The 14,699-nt window shown below is 43.7% G+C and overlaps 2 protein-coding genes across 6 annotated transcripts; one reads left to right on the forward strand and one right to left on the reverse strand.

The window, feature by feature from the left end:
• The first annotated feature begins 875 nt into the window (after nucleotides 1-875).
• traf3ip2b (TRAF3 interacting protein 2b) lies at nucleotides 876-6,739 on the forward strand. Of its 4 annotated transcripts, none has more exons than XM_081709941.1 (10): nucleotides 876-1,677; nucleotides 1,764-1,828; nucleotides 3,022-3,683; nucleotides 3,860-3,902; nucleotides 4,271-4,335; nucleotides 5,066-5,163; nucleotides 5,265-5,333; nucleotides 5,478-5,594; nucleotides 5,762-5,802; nucleotides 6,234-6,739. In XM_081709941.1, exons 3-10 carry the CDS (start codon nucleotides 3,035-3,037, stop codon nucleotides 6,469-6,471), a joined length of 1,320 nt encoding a protein of 439 aa, XP_081566067.1. In that variant the 5' UTR covers nucleotides 876-1,677; nucleotides 1,764-1,828; nucleotides 3,022-3,034; the 3' UTR covers nucleotides 6,472-6,739. The 4 variants fall into 4 exon arrangements, with proteins under 4 accessions (XP_081566067.1, XP_081566066.1, XP_081566065.1 ...); XM_081709940.1 differs by having other exon boundaries at nucleotides 877-1,608; XM_081709939.1 differs by having other exon boundaries at nucleotides 877-1,828.
• Nucleotides 6,740-6,925: 186 nt separating this feature from the next.
• clcn4 (chloride channel, voltage-sensitive 4) lies at nucleotides 6,926-14,235 on the reverse strand. 2 transcript variants are annotated; one of them, XM_027011810.3, is made up of 12 exons: nucleotides 13,899-14,235; nucleotides 13,015-13,169; nucleotides 12,538-12,637; nucleotides 12,197-12,384; nucleotides 11,896-12,018; nucleotides 11,470-11,676; nucleotides 11,249-11,329; nucleotides 10,597-11,142; nucleotides 10,181-10,367; nucleotides 9,664-10,059; nucleotides 9,177-9,393; nucleotides 6,926-8,400 (listed from the first exon to the last, which is right to left on the reverse strand). In XM_027011810.3, exons 1-12 carry the CDS (start codon nucleotides 13,912-13,914, stop codon nucleotides 8,310-8,312), a joined length of 2,307 nt encoding a protein of 768 aa, XP_026867611.2. In that variant the 5' UTR covers nucleotides 13,915-14,235; the 3' UTR covers nucleotides 6,926-8,309. The 2 variants fall into 2 exon arrangements, with proteins under 2 accessions (XP_026867611.2, XP_026867618.2); XM_027011817.3 differs by lacking the exon at nucleotides 13,899-14,235 and having other exon boundaries at nucleotides 12,538-12,640; nucleotides 13,015-13,142.
• Nucleotides 14,236-14,699: the final 464 nt, after the last annotated feature.

The following is a 14,699-nucleotide window of genomic DNA, read 5'->3' on the forward strand; positions in this document are numbered from 1 at the left end:
CAAAACATGTTTGCAAAAGAATTCTGTTTGCAAATGTCGCCAATACATGGTTGGCCATTGGATTTAAAGCCATAGTCATGGATGTGTGATGTGCGGTTTAATTTTTTTTATTAGTTTATTTTCTTGTTTTTCAAATATAGTCTATCACTCCCAATTTTGGGGTAATATAATTATTCCTTTACTCCAATGCTTGCTATAAAATGCGAGCACATATCTTTTAAATTCAATTCTTTATGTCACTGACTGTTGCTCCTTGGTTCCTAAACTCTGGAATTTTAGATTAACGGTAGGATGTCCTAAAACATTCCCCAGTGTTATAGAAAATGACCAGATTTTTCCTAAATATTATATTTATTGAGCTTTACAGGTTCCATGTGTGTTATTATAATAACACATAGTAAAGTATATAATCTACAAACCAAAGGGGTAAACATGCTCTTGGAGGGACCATAAAAAGTAATACAGTATAGGCCAAAGCAAACTTGGGTTCCTATGCAATGGGAGTTTACAATGAAATTAGACTGATGTAAAGGAGACTGTTGTACAAGTTTTGTTAAAATAAATAAATAAATAGATTTTTAAAAAGAATACAGGGGACTGCAGCTCTCACATCAAATTTAAATCCTCCTAATCGTTTCCCTCTCCTAAAATGTTATTGATATCTACATTTGAAATGAAGGTTAAGGGGGGATTGCAAATCTTTTTAAATATAGGTTCTTACCTTTCAATATAGGCCTACATGCTATTTTCTCCATTGACAAACATAAAGCCAAGTTCTGTAGCAGAGTAATGTGTGGAGGAAAGCCAAGTTCTGAACAAACCATGCCTATTAATATTAAAGACATTGACTTATGCCAGTTACTTTTGTTGCTCTTAAATCACTGAAAGTAGCTTTAACAAGTAATCTGTGAAGCTCCATATTTACGTTGTTAGATAGGGGCCAGATGCTCTGGCTTGGTGTATATTTTAACGTTTTTTCGTGTATATTTTAGATGTGTCAAATAGTATAACTTAGCTACTGAATATTACTTAGTGCGATTAGTGCGAGGTACCACCATAGCGACACAGGCATTATATTTTTGCGGATCGCATATCATGTAATTACAGATTAAATTGTGATCATCATCGTCGTCATTTACAGAAAACATTAAAAATCCTGTTTGATTTCTTAGTATAGATTTGATGCTTCCCTGGTATTCGTCAAGGTTGTTTACAGTCTGAAGAACCATATCAACATTTCTGATCTGCGACATACCTACAGCACCCCAATGATCTCAGAGCGTCTGTCAAAAATATGACGTTAAAATGATTCGTCGTTATTTCGTTTCCTTCAGTTAAATTGGGGGAAATAACGCGTTTAAAATCCACCACAACTGGATCTGTTTCGGCTTAATACAGCAGTTGTATTAGGAATGGTCCATTTTTGTGTAGAATTTGAACAGTGCTGGCTCCAAACATGGTGAGAAGACCGGGCTTGGCGAGACTCCTCCCAGATTAGGTGGCTCTAGGTAAACCTTAGCACCCCGATCAGCGATACACAACTGGTTGCCACTTACATGACTGCGCCCTGACTTTCACTGGAAACCTGACCTATATAGATTCAAGTAGGCAAGTAGAGACCGAAAGAGTTTTTTTTGTTTTTTTTTAAATCCACGTAATATGGCATAGATTACCGAAGTGAGTTTAATGTTTTGGGGTTTTTTTCCCAACATTTTATGCCGATGTGTCTGACTTTATATCGACACTGTTTTCTTATGTCGTAGTTCTTTTATACGGTTGTTTGGTCATTTTTCGCTGACGCTGGGTGATCAGACGCTGTCACTCGCAGGTAAGGCTTCTGTTTAATGCGAACAAGGCTTCTGTTTAATTAGCAAATTGAACGGAATACGCATAGGCAAATTATGTCTTCAAATTTCATTTTATATAAAGAGTTTATAAAGTGCCGGTGGGGATTTGCACTGTTGATATTTTAACTTATTTATAAATAACATTGGTAAAAAATAATGTCAGCTATAACGACTAATTATCATAAGGTTATCACCAGTAATAAAATTATAATATATAATATAATTAGTTAGTATTTAAGGGTTCTTTGTTATTAATGCATGAGGTTTATTTTGTATGAGTTTCTGTGTATGTTTCTTAACCAAAATTAACAGGAAGTATTTCTTAACTGCTTTCAGATACCTACTTGCGATAATTATTAGGTAACATTGATCAAGTTTTAATTTGCTTCCCTTTTTATGCACAATGCACCTGCCTGCATTTAGACCATTCCTAAGTGCATGCAATGTAATGTCAGAACTCATTAGAAGATCAGTAGACTAAGGTTGTTTTCCTTTTGCAATTGATCAGCTTTTTATGTGTCACAGCCTTAAGTGATGAGGGATGCAGACAAGGCTTGTACAGAGATACGGGCAAAGATGTGGTTTCAGTCAGTTGCAAGTTCTGCGGAAACTTGACTCTTGTAATCAAAAAGGCTTTTTTTTTAAAAAATGCAGTTTGGCCTAAATAATTTCGGCGAGTGAGGATTGGAGCACTGGGTGTACTGTATGTGAAGGCCTACTTTTGCACTCCTAGCCCACAAGCTTTGCCCTCTTTCTTGAGCGCATCTCGTGTGTATGGTTAGGTTTCCCCATTTGTTCCCGTTTATGACACCATAGATTTTAAAAAACCACACACACACAATAAATGTCACTATCTAATGTCACTAACCTTTGCTGTGTCTGCTGAGGTGTAGGCAAGCTCTTAGCAGCTCTCGCTATTTCAGAACGCCTCAACCTCCTCCCTTGCTTCGTAGGGCAGATATTTGTCAGTAAAGCAGCTGGGTCATGTCTGAACTACGAGCATTTCTTTAAAAAACTCCTATTGCAAAATGTGCACCTATACCTTTGTCTTTGTCCATTAATAGGCTGGCCAGACAACATTTTTCTGTTTCTTTTGTCGCTGGTGGGGCTAGTTAGTACAGCTTAGGTCATGACAAAAGATGAACTCCGGTAACATGTTGAGGTCTTTCTGTAGATTCCACAGCTGCATGGCTTGCCATAGCCAGCGGTGCAAGTCGCTAAACTGTCCTGAGGAAAATGATGAGACTCTGAGTGGAGAGTTCCAGTCTGGACTTTGCACGAGGTTTCAGGATCCGAAGACCTCCCCAGACCACTCTGATAGCCTGCGGGGAATGACGGAGGGCCGTCCATGTAGTCACCGGCACGACCCCCAGGTCTCCCAGTCCCTCCAGGACGAGTTTTACAGGTACGACCAGCAGGCGCCCTACCCCAGCCAGGCCGACACCATCAGGGGAGCCCTGGGAGCTCTTCACGCCTGGTGCTACCCCAGCTACCATAACAAAAGTCCTGGAGGATCTTGCCCCAACAGCCTTCCATCCTACCTGCCCTCCGCAGACTACCTGGGCAACCCAGGGGCCGACAACTATTTCCCCAATGGGCCTCGCTCCCTCCCAGGCGCACACAGCCCCAGCTTGGGCAGCCTGGAACGGCCTGGTTCTCTGCACTCCTTTCCCCCAGCTGCACCCCCCATGCACGGGTTCCACAGTTCATCAGCCTTCTCCGGCCCCCACCACAGCCCGCCATGCTGCATGCACTATGGGCCTGTTCCCCTCCAACTAGGCCCTCTCCCCCATCCCACCTGCAGGCCCGGATACCATCTGCCCCACAGGCTCACAGGTAGCTGTTCTTACATTATGACATTCACCTGTTGCCCAATGCAGTGTGAATGCAGTCATTTAAGGGTACAAACATAGATCACATGGATGGTGCTTGACAAGCACAGGCACTTTCTGTAAGGGAAGTCGTGCAAAGGTTTAATAAATTCTGACTCAGTGGGTGTTGTCATCACACAGGCCTGGAGCACTACAGACACACCCATACAGGCAGCACTGAAAAGTAAGTATTACAAAATAAAATGCTATTGGAAATAAACAGAAAGGGAATTCTTTTTCATGTTCGGTTTCTTTGCCTGTGTTCACAAAGCAGTGCCTGAGCAAAAGCTCAATTCAAATCAAAACAATATAAATACATTTTAAGTCCAATCAGTTAACATCATTTCGTTGTGTCTGACCTGAGCAATAGACTTAATTTGGTGCAGACTATAAAATGCTCACAATGAGGAAGTCAAAGCATACCAAGACCAAGTCCCATAAGATGTGTTGTGTTCTGGTCAGAGGTCATTTCACCAGCAGATCTTTTTTGTACACAGACTGGGATGCAGAAAGTGGTGGTTGTTGGGGCTAACTGGGCTTTTCTGTCTACAGTGGACATGACTCTCCCCATCCCAAACAGAGCAGTCCCTGCATCACCCAGCTGTCTCAGGACCAGAGTGAGTGCTGACAGCTTAAGATCTGTTCACTTGCATGAGTCAATGAGTAAATTCAATACATTTTAGACGTGTAAGGGAACAATGTTTTCAAATGCTTGAATGAAAATCTTAAACCAGTGTCATGTTTTGTCCCTGAACACAAAAAAAATAGGAAAATAATTTAATACACTGTTTATTTAATAAACAGTAACAATGTCTGTATATCAGATTAAATGAATATTACTATATTTCTTTAGAACCAGTACAACAATCAAAATCTATATCATTTTATTCCCCTATGAACAAATGAGATAATTAGCATTCTTTCACAATGAAAGTGAATGGTCTATGCTACAGCACAAGGATGGGTTCTCTGAATATGTGGGCAGTGGTAGCTCAGTGGTTAAGGCACTTGACTTGTAATTGAGATTGCTGGTTCAAGTCCTGCCACTGCTGGGACCCTGAGCAAGATCCTTAACCCTCAATTGCTGAAGTTGTACTTGGTCATAATTGTAAGTCGCTTTGGATAAAGGTGTCAGCTAAATGCCATAAATGTAACGTATAAAAATGTAATATGTTCAAATATTGTAACATGCTGACTGAGCATGCTGTGCTATGAGCATTCACCATCTCATCTGAATGCTGTGATGCTTGGGAAAGCCACCTCATCACAGAGACTGTCAGAGTTAACAGCTCTCCTTTTTTGGTCTTTCTTCTTTTCTCTCTCTCTGTCTCAATCTGGCGCACAAAGGAAAAGTGTTCGTCACATACGAAGCAGACAGCGAAGATCATCTTAAAGAGGTCATCAAGTTTGTGGCCATGCTGAGGAACAACGGCTTTGACACACACGTGAGAGGATGCACATCAGCTTCAGTAGATGCTCAAAAGCTTTTTATGACGGCTGGTGCTGAACGGTGTCGGCTGACCAGTTAAGATGTCTATTCCTGCAGATTGATGTTTTCGAACAGCAGTTGAACAGCATCAGTAAGATCGACTGCATGGAGAGGTACCTCAATGAGGTAAAAAACAACAAAAAAAAAAACAAAAAAAAAAAACAAGAACTAGAGGAGGTAGAGAGTGCAATATTAAACGAACACCTCTGTCGAGGCCACTGGTGCTTCCTGTGCCTTGATTAGTAGGCCTCAATCCACTTCTTTTTGCAGAAAGATTACCTGATTATCATCATCATCAGTCTGCAGTATTTTGAGACAGTGACAGGTACCAAAAGGAGTCTAGACTGCGATGAGAGAACATCAAACACTGTGTACATTCACAAGCAGGTAGGAGGAGTAATGTCACATTGGCTATAAATGTGGCCATAAACCACACACATCCTCTTGATGCTTTGCATTTACCTTACGTACGTTACAGGGTTCTGTATGATCGTTCAGGATCTTCCTCCCAAGGTGAATTGATGCATTCTGTTTGTTCTCTGTTTGCCGAACAGCTGCAGAGTGAATTCATCCGGAACGGCTGCAAGAACTTCAGGTTTATTCCTGTTCTTTTTCCTGGGGCTAAAAAGGTAACTATGTAGCCATGCTAGTCCTGTTTCAAATTAAACTCATGATTCAGAGGTAAAGAGAATCAACTCAGTCCTTTTTGTATAAGTATTATCCAATGTCTTCATCTTTACTAAACAACTAACAGAGGACAAAAACAAGTGCTTTATAACAACAGTTTAAAATTTGAAGCAGACAACTATTATTCTGTTCCTTTTATGAGCCACAGCCCCAATAGACCACACTAAATATTCAGCACACATAAACAAGATTTTTTTTCTTCCCCTCAAGATGAGTAAATACATATTTAAAAAATGTTATTAAAATATAAGGGAGCAGGTCGAGTCAATCTAAACAACAAAGGCCATTAGAACAGCCAGGGATTTTTTGGCAATCTCTTCCTCTGATCGTCATCTCCAGAGCTACGTTCCATCATGGCTGCAGCACACGCACGTGTACAGGTGGCCCCGGGACTGGGACGACATCCTCCGCCGACTCATGCGGGTGGAGAAGTACAGCCCTCCGCCCATCGGCCCCTTGCCCACCATCGTCTCTGTGCCCATCTGAGGGCGACAGTCCGCGCTCCAACTCGACAAAGCGAAGCACTGCTCCAAGCAACCGACACATGGCACGGTCCACGTTTGACCGCTGGCTATGAAAAATATACCTCCAGCATACTAAATCTGAGTTACCATAGACAGTCTGATTAGGAGCAGGTGGTTAGTGCTGAACAACAGGTGAGCGTTTCATTAAACAGATATTGTTCACTGGAGATGCCATTGTTGTTTTGGCCAGTAAAAGCTGGTTACATTTTTAAATGTGATTTATCCTATTTCTGATCATTTTGGTTGTTAAAAGATTATCTCAGACCAGTGTAATTATTGTTGTATTGGACTCATATATAGTAAATCATACATTTTGTTTGGGCTATTCTTCTATTTACTTTTGTGTGGCATCCTTAGCATTACATTAAGACATGGCTAAGAATACTGAGCCTCACTGAACTGGATTGGATTTTTAAAAGGGCTGGTATGCTTGTGCCTGGCTGGAAGAAAACTCCCCAGAAATCTGCTGCTGCTTTAATGACCATAAAAAGAAATTCAAGTGATTCCTTTTCCCTTTTCTGTACCAGTTTTTCAATTTTTTAATCATTTGCACTGCAGGATTACCTGAATCCACTTCATGGGAGTTGGTAGGTTAACATACAGCCAGCAGTTAAAACAATGAAATGCTTGCCCTCTTAATACAACCTTTTTGTAGTTTGAGCAAATATGTACATTTAAAAAAAAGAAAGTCATGTTATATTCTGTATATACATCAGTTTGGGCAACAACAACAAAAAAAATCTCACAAAAAATTGAAACAGACAACAAACTGCCAAAGAAATTCTTGTATCAGTTCTAAATAAATATTGACATTAAATTAGCAGTGTTAGCTGTGAGCGTATTCCTTATCCAGTGTCATTATATCCACAAGAGACATGAACACTATTAGCAGCAAGTAATGCTGTTTTTGTTCTTAAGTTAAAACTTTCCTCTCTAGCTTTTCCATGGTGCAAATGTGCAGAAGTGCAGACAGTGAGATACTAATCATTTAAAGTGATCTCTATTTTACATGCATGCCTTACTCTGTCAGTAAAGCTGACACATCAAATCTAAGTCACTTCAAAACAAAGTGGTGGTTTCCTAGTCTACACAGCAGCTGCATCACTACCAAAGTAAACCTAAAGTGTTCAATTCCCCGTTAAAGAGCTGCAGCAGTCTTGTTCATTTTAATAGCATCAAAGTCCCTCATAACATTTCAAATGATTGCAAAGCTGCAATTTTGCAAAATGATTAGTTAAAAATAAATATTGCAACAGCAGTTAGATCAACTTACAAGACTTTCAAAACAAACATGACTAGGAACACTTGGCTTTTGTGTACTCGATGTACTGGCAAATTAGAAAGGCCATGCTGTTAACAAAAGCGCATGACACCTCTGATATACAGCCCACAGTCTTTCAATAAGATGCAAAAACAATGCTGACTCTTCAGGGTCCTAGCACAGGAAACACACTGCTTATCTTTAAGATATGATCAGGAAAGACTCAACTTCTGATGTGACCTTTTATCTTTGTTACGCTAGCTTTCAGCCTCCTTTAACCTTTTCTGGAAGAGCCAGTGTCTTCTGTAGCTGAAGAATGCACTGATGGAGGACATATGTGTAATAAGAAGCAAGCTACAAAACAGTCACACACACAAAAGAAAAAAACATTATACCTGGTGTGGAAAACCAACTGTTTACCTCAAAATGTTGCCAGTCTCATCGTGCAAAGTTATTCCGTTGAGATTCAGATTTTGTTTTGACAGAAAACACATGGGGGGGGGGGGAGGTTGCCATTGTAGTTCTATAGGAATGAATACTTCACAAGATACAGTGGTGTTGCACTATTTACGTGAGCAGTCCTTAGGGTTACTGGTCTGTAGGGGTGGAGGCTCAGAGATGGAGAGAGCTCTAGTTGAACATTATGGACTCGGGGTCCTGGTTCGTCATTTGAGCCATGTGTCGTAGCACGTCCTTCTTAGTGATGATCCCGAGCAGCCGCCTACGAAGACGACAAAGTAACGCAGACTTTCAACATTTTACTTGATTACATGTCCTGAGATGTGTCCTAATGTTCTGAGATGGACAGTGGCAATGATCCCAGATCAAACAATTTACTCTAAACCTACGGTGTATTCCTAGAATGTATTCCATCATGGGTCTGATCTCCAGTCAGTATAAGTTAAATACCCTGAAAATGTGCATTCCAAACACAAAAAATGTACAGATTTGGAAATCGCTGCACCAGTAAATTTAGTTGGTAATTCAATGCTGTTTCTGAAGATTGTACTTTGTTTTGACTTTATAATGTTTCCATGAAGTGTTTAAAAATTATTATATGCTTCAAAATCTCTGAAACTCAATGGTTTAAAAGAACTGTGTGCCCTAATCTCAGATCTGGCTATGGTATATATCTTGATCTCAGATCAGTATCGGATGTAAACTTTAGGCCTCGATCTCCAATCTCCAAGTAATATTGGCCCTGGTCTCAAATCAGCTACAGAGGACAATTCCTGCCACCACATTCAGTAATAGCAGGATCTTTTTTGTTTAGCCTTTATTTTCCAAAGCTCTTGCTATAAGTGTTTTCACATCATCTTTATTGTGTTCAAAGGGACTTGTCCAAGATAACTATTTCAACAAAATGTATGAAATCAACGAGTTGATGCAAACAACTACCAATCCAGGCTGTTTTTAAATACATGCTCCCAAGCCCAGGCTTACATTTATACTCTTAGCCATGGATGTTTCTCGTCGGCCGAGGCGTGAAGCCCTTACCCGCTGCGCGTGACGAGGCACTGGCGCAGACCCAGCTTGCGGAAGATGTCCACCACTGTCTCCATGGGCGTGTGGTCGGTGACGGTGAAGGGGCTGAGGTTGAGGATGCGGCGCAGCTTCAGCGGCTGTGGGTGCGAGGCAGCCAGGCATGGAGGCTCCTCCGTGAAGTAGACCACCGAACTGCTCACCACGCCGTCCTGCTTCTGACGGGCGTTTCCTGTGCCGCACACAGAGGGGAGCGGGAGAGGAGAGACAGGAAAGAGTGCAGAGAGGAGAAATGAAGTCTATGGCAAAAGTTGAGGTCACTATTGAACATCTGGACATCTGAACATCTGGACCGAGCGCAAAGGTGGCCGAGGGGCACACACACGTATAAAACAATTCAGGTACTGCATTAGACTGCGAAGGTATGCTAGTGTATGTTAATAAAATTAATGTGTGTGTGTGTGTATGTGTGTGAGCCGTCTTGACACACAGCCGCGCTTACTGATGGCCAGGGTCAGATCCCTGCGCTGGACAAAGCCAATGAGCCTCTCGGACTCGCGCGAGACGACCACGGGGAAGCCGTTGTAGTCCGTCTCCTTGATGAGCGTCTCCACGTCCTCCACGGTGGTGCTGTCCTGCGTGAGGACCGCCAGCGGCGGCTCGTTGCGACGCGGACGCATCACGTCCGTGGCGAGCGTCCGGTGCGTGAACTCGTCCTGGTCCAGGTAGGGGTAGCCGTTCAGCCGGATGTGCGCCTCGTAGATGCTCTCCTTGCCAAAGGCGTCCGCCACCCACTTGCTGGTAACGGCGGCGGCCATGAGCGGCACGATGTACTCCAGGCCGCCCGTCAGCTCGAACATGATGACTACCAGAGAAACCGTCATCCGGGTGACGCCGCCTGAGGTGAGGAACGAGAGGAAGAGAAAGCGAGAGGAAAAACAAACGACACAATTCACCATATTCAGAGGCTGTACAGTGAGTGGGTGCAGCTGCGCAACACTGAGACACGGGATGCTCACCGAGACATGCTGCAGCTCCTACCATGGCGTAGAGGCCGGGCGTGACACAGTCGGCTCCAGGACGGCACCAGTTCTTAAAGATAATCCAGTCGTGGTGATGATAAGCCATCTGCTCCACAGCGATGCCCATGATTCGACCGGCTATTGCTCCCACCGCCATACTAGGGATGAAGAGCCCTGATGGGATCTGGCCAAAGCCGCAGCAATAAAAAGCTCATTAATATTATTTATATAATTTGAAATCATTTGAGCTGTCATGGTTCTAACTGAGCACAGGTGGCGAAAGAATTTTTAAAATGAAAAGTTTCTTATATAAAATTGATTTGAGCATCTATTATGTACATCGCTGTACATAAAATAGTTTTTTTGCTTTTAAATGAGAAATGTTTCAAATAGCCACACATGCCAATTCTCACCTTCATGCCAAAGGTGAAGATAGTGATGACCATCTTAAAAATCAACGCCAGGGCCAGCTGCCAGAGGGCGCTGTAAACCCCCGGGCCGGCCGGCCGGTCGGGAATGTCGTCCTCCGGCCGGCTCATGTTGGGGTTGTTGATGTAGTCGCACAGCTGCGAGGACTCCAGCGCGCCGCAGTCGTTGAACAGCTCGGAGATGAGCTGGCTGGTGCTGCGTCGCGTGTAGGGGTTGGGGAAGGCCAGGATGGCCGTGATCCCCGTCACGGCGATCACCTCCAGCACGGGGTACCTTCCCAGCCGCGTCATCTTCCGCCGCCGGCACCACGCGATGTTGCCGCGGATGAAGAGCGTGCCCCACAGGCCGCCGAACACGCCCAGCAGGATGAAGGGCACCAGCTCGGCCATGTACCACGGCGTGTGGTACTCCACGTAGAAAAGCACCAGGCGGTTGTTGCCGAACGGATTGATGGAGCGCAGCGTGAAGGCGGCCACCAGGGCCGCGAAGAAGGAGCGCCACAGCGTTTTCAGCGGGAAGTAGTAACTCACCTGGAGGGGGTGCCAGACACCAAACTTAAGATGAGGCTTTGGCCTAAAAGCAAGGTTAAGATGAGCTGGCGACCACTTCTGATCACGGTTACTGTGATGCGTGTACCTCCTCTAAGCTGAAAAGCACTCCTCCGATTGGAGCCCCAAACGCTACGGAAACCCCAGCTGCGGCCGCTGCTGATAAAACCTACGGATCATATAAACACAGCACGGTTAAGTGCTACTGCAGGCCATGACTGTGCTGAGCGTCAGCGAGAGCCGTACGGCTAAAATGGCAATGTGAAAGGCCCCGTGTTAAAGGACCCTAAACTTGACACACCCGCTCACCTCTCTGCGCTTGCCCTCATTCTTGCTGTACTTTGAGAAAAGGCTGCAGAAGAGGTTTCCGCAGCAACAGGCCACATGCACCAGAGGGCCCTCCTTCCCCAGACTGAGCCCAGACGACACCACAAGAACCAGAGTGACCGTCTTGACCAGCAGGGTCCACTTTCCCAGGTAGCCGCGGATTATAAACCCGCTTAGAATTGTTTTAATCTGTCAATAAAAAGCCAGTGCAGAGTGCATAAGTCCTTAGAACAGGTTACCTGGTGTTTTACGAAGTAACTGCATAAAGAAAGACTGCATACATCTGACAGATTTTATGGTACAACTTTTTTTGTGTCAGATGGAAAAACCCGGAGGCAAACCTTCCAGTTAGTGATTTTGGTGACCTCCAAGTGAGGGTCTGCATTTCTTGCCAAGGTGTGCGCTTACCTCTGGGATACCTGAGCCACAGGCATATGGAGCAAACACCCGCACCAGAGACACGGCCAGAAAGGAGAAGAACAGCGCCCACAGCACGTACAGGAAATAGTTCAACACATACGCCCCAGCACTCTAACCAGAAAACACAATGATCCATTCCTTTCAGCTTCACTCCTATCAAATCAGTTCAAGCTAGGTGATATGTCTTCATTATTTATTTCTAAGTTTGCAGCTGAAGTCCATCATGCAGTTTTTTTCTGTTTGTTAGTTTGAAGAGGAAGGTCAGCTGTCAGCTGCCGGCCTCCTCTACCTCGGTGTGTCCTGTCATCAGCTCAGCCCACTTTTGCCACTGAGGGCACTTGTCCCTGTCGGCGAAGGTGGTCTCGTTGGACGTCCAGCAGCACTGCTCGTGGCTGTACCAGAACGCAAACAGACACACGCCCTCTTTCAGGTCTGTCATCCAGTCCACGGCCAGGTCTATCACCCCCGCCAGAGTCCCTGATTGAGAGGGGGAGGAGAGAGGTAGTACACTGTCAACAAGGAACTTGAACACTGACAAGCATGCAAGGCAGATCAGCCGCTCAGGCGTGGCAATGCGCAAAACAAACAGCCAGCAGAGGAGACCAGCAGGGCCTCCGGGCCAGTCCGTACCTGACAGGAGTCCTATGAGAAGCATCACCACCCATCCGGACCAGGCATCCAGCAGGCTCTTCACAAACTCCCAGATAGACTCCTTACTCCTGCTCGTGATCTACTGACAGCATTGCCAGGCATCAGTCAAACTGTAGCATGTTAAGAACAAAGTATACCTTGACAGCACACAGCTAAATGAATGATTCAAATAATGACACACAACCTACTACAGAGACGTTTCAAAAACACACAAGCCAAGAATTCAATGAACTTTTTCCTTTAAGGGGAAATGGATGCATAATGATTAGGGCTGTCATTGCAGCTCCATTGCGACAACCTTGTACCATATAATGCTTAACCCATGTCATTTGACAGTCCATGCTCACAAGTGCAAACACAAACACAAACACATGCATGCATGCACACGCACACACACACACACACACACACACACACACAAAGTGCAAATTGTATCACTGCTGAGTTTTTCAGTACCTTCCTGTGGCGATCAGTGTCTCTGGATTTCTCACGGAGCCAGTCAATGGTGTGGAAGTCTTCGTACATCCCCACATCAGGGATGGGTTCATCGAGAAAGTCCATTAAGTTCCCTGAACCGTTCATCTCCTCAGTGGGAGTGGCATTGCTGATGGCTAAAAATAAAATAAAAAAAGACCGTCAGCTAAACTCAAAGAAATTAAACACCTATTTTACTTGAAAACAATGCACATAGATCAAGTGCGAACAGGTTTTAAAACTATTATTTTTTTCAGATACATTTTGCAGTGATACTGTGCTAGTTACTGATACTTGATTTACACTAGAATTAACCCTTTAAATACATTGTTTCGAAATTCTCAGGAGGGTTGTGTCAGTGAGAGCCCATAAACAAAATAAGAGCATCTCAATATCAAGGTAGCCTCTAGCTACCTAGTTACAGTTTTCATTATGTCCGTTGTACAGCTGTGCCGGACGGATACATTTACCAGTCCGCATTGACTCGTGTGGGTTAAAATAGGGATATATTTACTGATAGTTTTACGGAGAAAATAGCATAGCAAGTCTACTCAATAACAAAATGATTTTATGAAAGCAAAAAAAATAAAAACAACAACTGTGGAAACGTCAGAAAATATCAACGGCCTTAGGAGACACCCTAAACCTGCGGGCAAAAAAAATAAGCGTGTCGGCGCATGGAAAAAAAAACGCAACAGCGTGCAAATATATTAGCTATAGATTAGCTATAGATTAGGTATAGATTTGCTGATCTAGATGGAAAAGCTTTGATTCGGCGTTGACCTGGCACAGGGGCGCTCGGGTTTCCAACTGCCTCGGCTGGCTGCATGCTCGCAGCTGTCACTGCAGCCGCAGTCGCACCTTACCTTCTGCCTCCGCCATTTCTTCTTAGAGGTGTCCCGATACCTATTATGTGGTTGCAAAAGTAAGCATTATTGCCAACCACAGTGTTTAGTACCTACTTTACGGCCGGCATATAATAATACACCTAGCTAGCTAGTAGTAAATAAAGAAAGCGAGACGTCTGCCTTCCCAGTATGCAATGAACTGGCTCGGGTTGAGAGTTTCTGAACGTCAGCATGGAAAGCCGAGATGCGCATAAAGAGCGCAGGCGAAACGAGGTTTCCAAACTAGGAGACAGACTATCAACTGTTTATTCCGCAAAAATATTGCCATATTAGAAAATAGATATAAGAAAAGGTGCCGCAATAAATTGCATACCCGAACACAGGGCTGAATACAGGTCTTTAACCGAAACTGCAGTCTATGAAATAGTCTTATGTGGCTAATAATATGCACAGAAGATGTCTTATTTTTTTGAGGGGGGTTCTAAGATTTTTGGACTTTGACTGAGGAAGATATTTCATAATTTAGATATTCCATTTTAGGTAACCCTCGGTAACAAGACCTTAGCCTATGAACGTTGATAGCTGTTATTGCCAGAGAAGGTATTAGCCTTTTTCTTATTATGGTTATTATAGTCCACACCCTCATCGTCATCAGACTCGGGCTCTTATCATTGGGTTATAGTCAGTTATTTTGTAAATAAACCTCTGAATGTAAACAAATATAAACCCCCATTGTGTATTATTTCACCATCTGTGAAAGCGTAGGTGGTAAGACACTGAGGAGACACACACAGAGAGCGACCAATTAAAGGAGATTTC

Source organism: Electrophorus electricus, chromosome 3, assembly GCF_041902795.1.
Source record: "Electrophorus electricus isolate QZ-2024a chromosome 3, ASM4190279v1, whole genome shotgun sequence".
Taxonomy (NCBI): domain Eukaryota; kingdom Metazoa; phylum Chordata; class Actinopteri; order Gymnotiformes; family Gymnotidae; genus Electrophorus; species Electrophorus electricus.

What these genes read in the sequence shown, in the direction of transcription:
- traf3ip2b (XM_081709941.1), top strand. Translation starts at nt 3,035, where the DNA reads ATGGCTTGCCATAGCCAGCGGTGCAAGTCGCTAAACTGTCCTGAGGAA. An exon ending in ACAACGGCTTTGACACACAC is followed by an intron (nt 5,164 to 5,264) that starts GTGAGAGGATGC and finishes CTATTCCTGCAG; the next exon opens with ATTGATGTTTTCGAACAGCA. An exon ending in AACGGCTGCAAGAACTTCAG is followed by an intron (nt 5,803 to 6,233) that starts GTTTATTCCTGT and finishes CGTCATCTCCAG; the next exon opens with AGCTACGTTCCATCATGGCT.
- clcn4 (XM_027011810.3), bottom strand. An exon ending in TCTCATAGGACTCCTGTCAG is followed by an intron (nt 12,385 to 12,537) that starts GTACGGACTGGC and finishes CCTCTCAATCAG; the next exon opens with GGACTCTGGCGGGGGTGATA. An exon ending in ATGAGGGCAAGCGCAGAGAG is followed by an intron (nt 11,330 to 11,469) that starts GTGAGCGGGTGT and finishes TATGATCCGTAG; the next exon opens with GTTTTATCAGCAGCGGCCGC.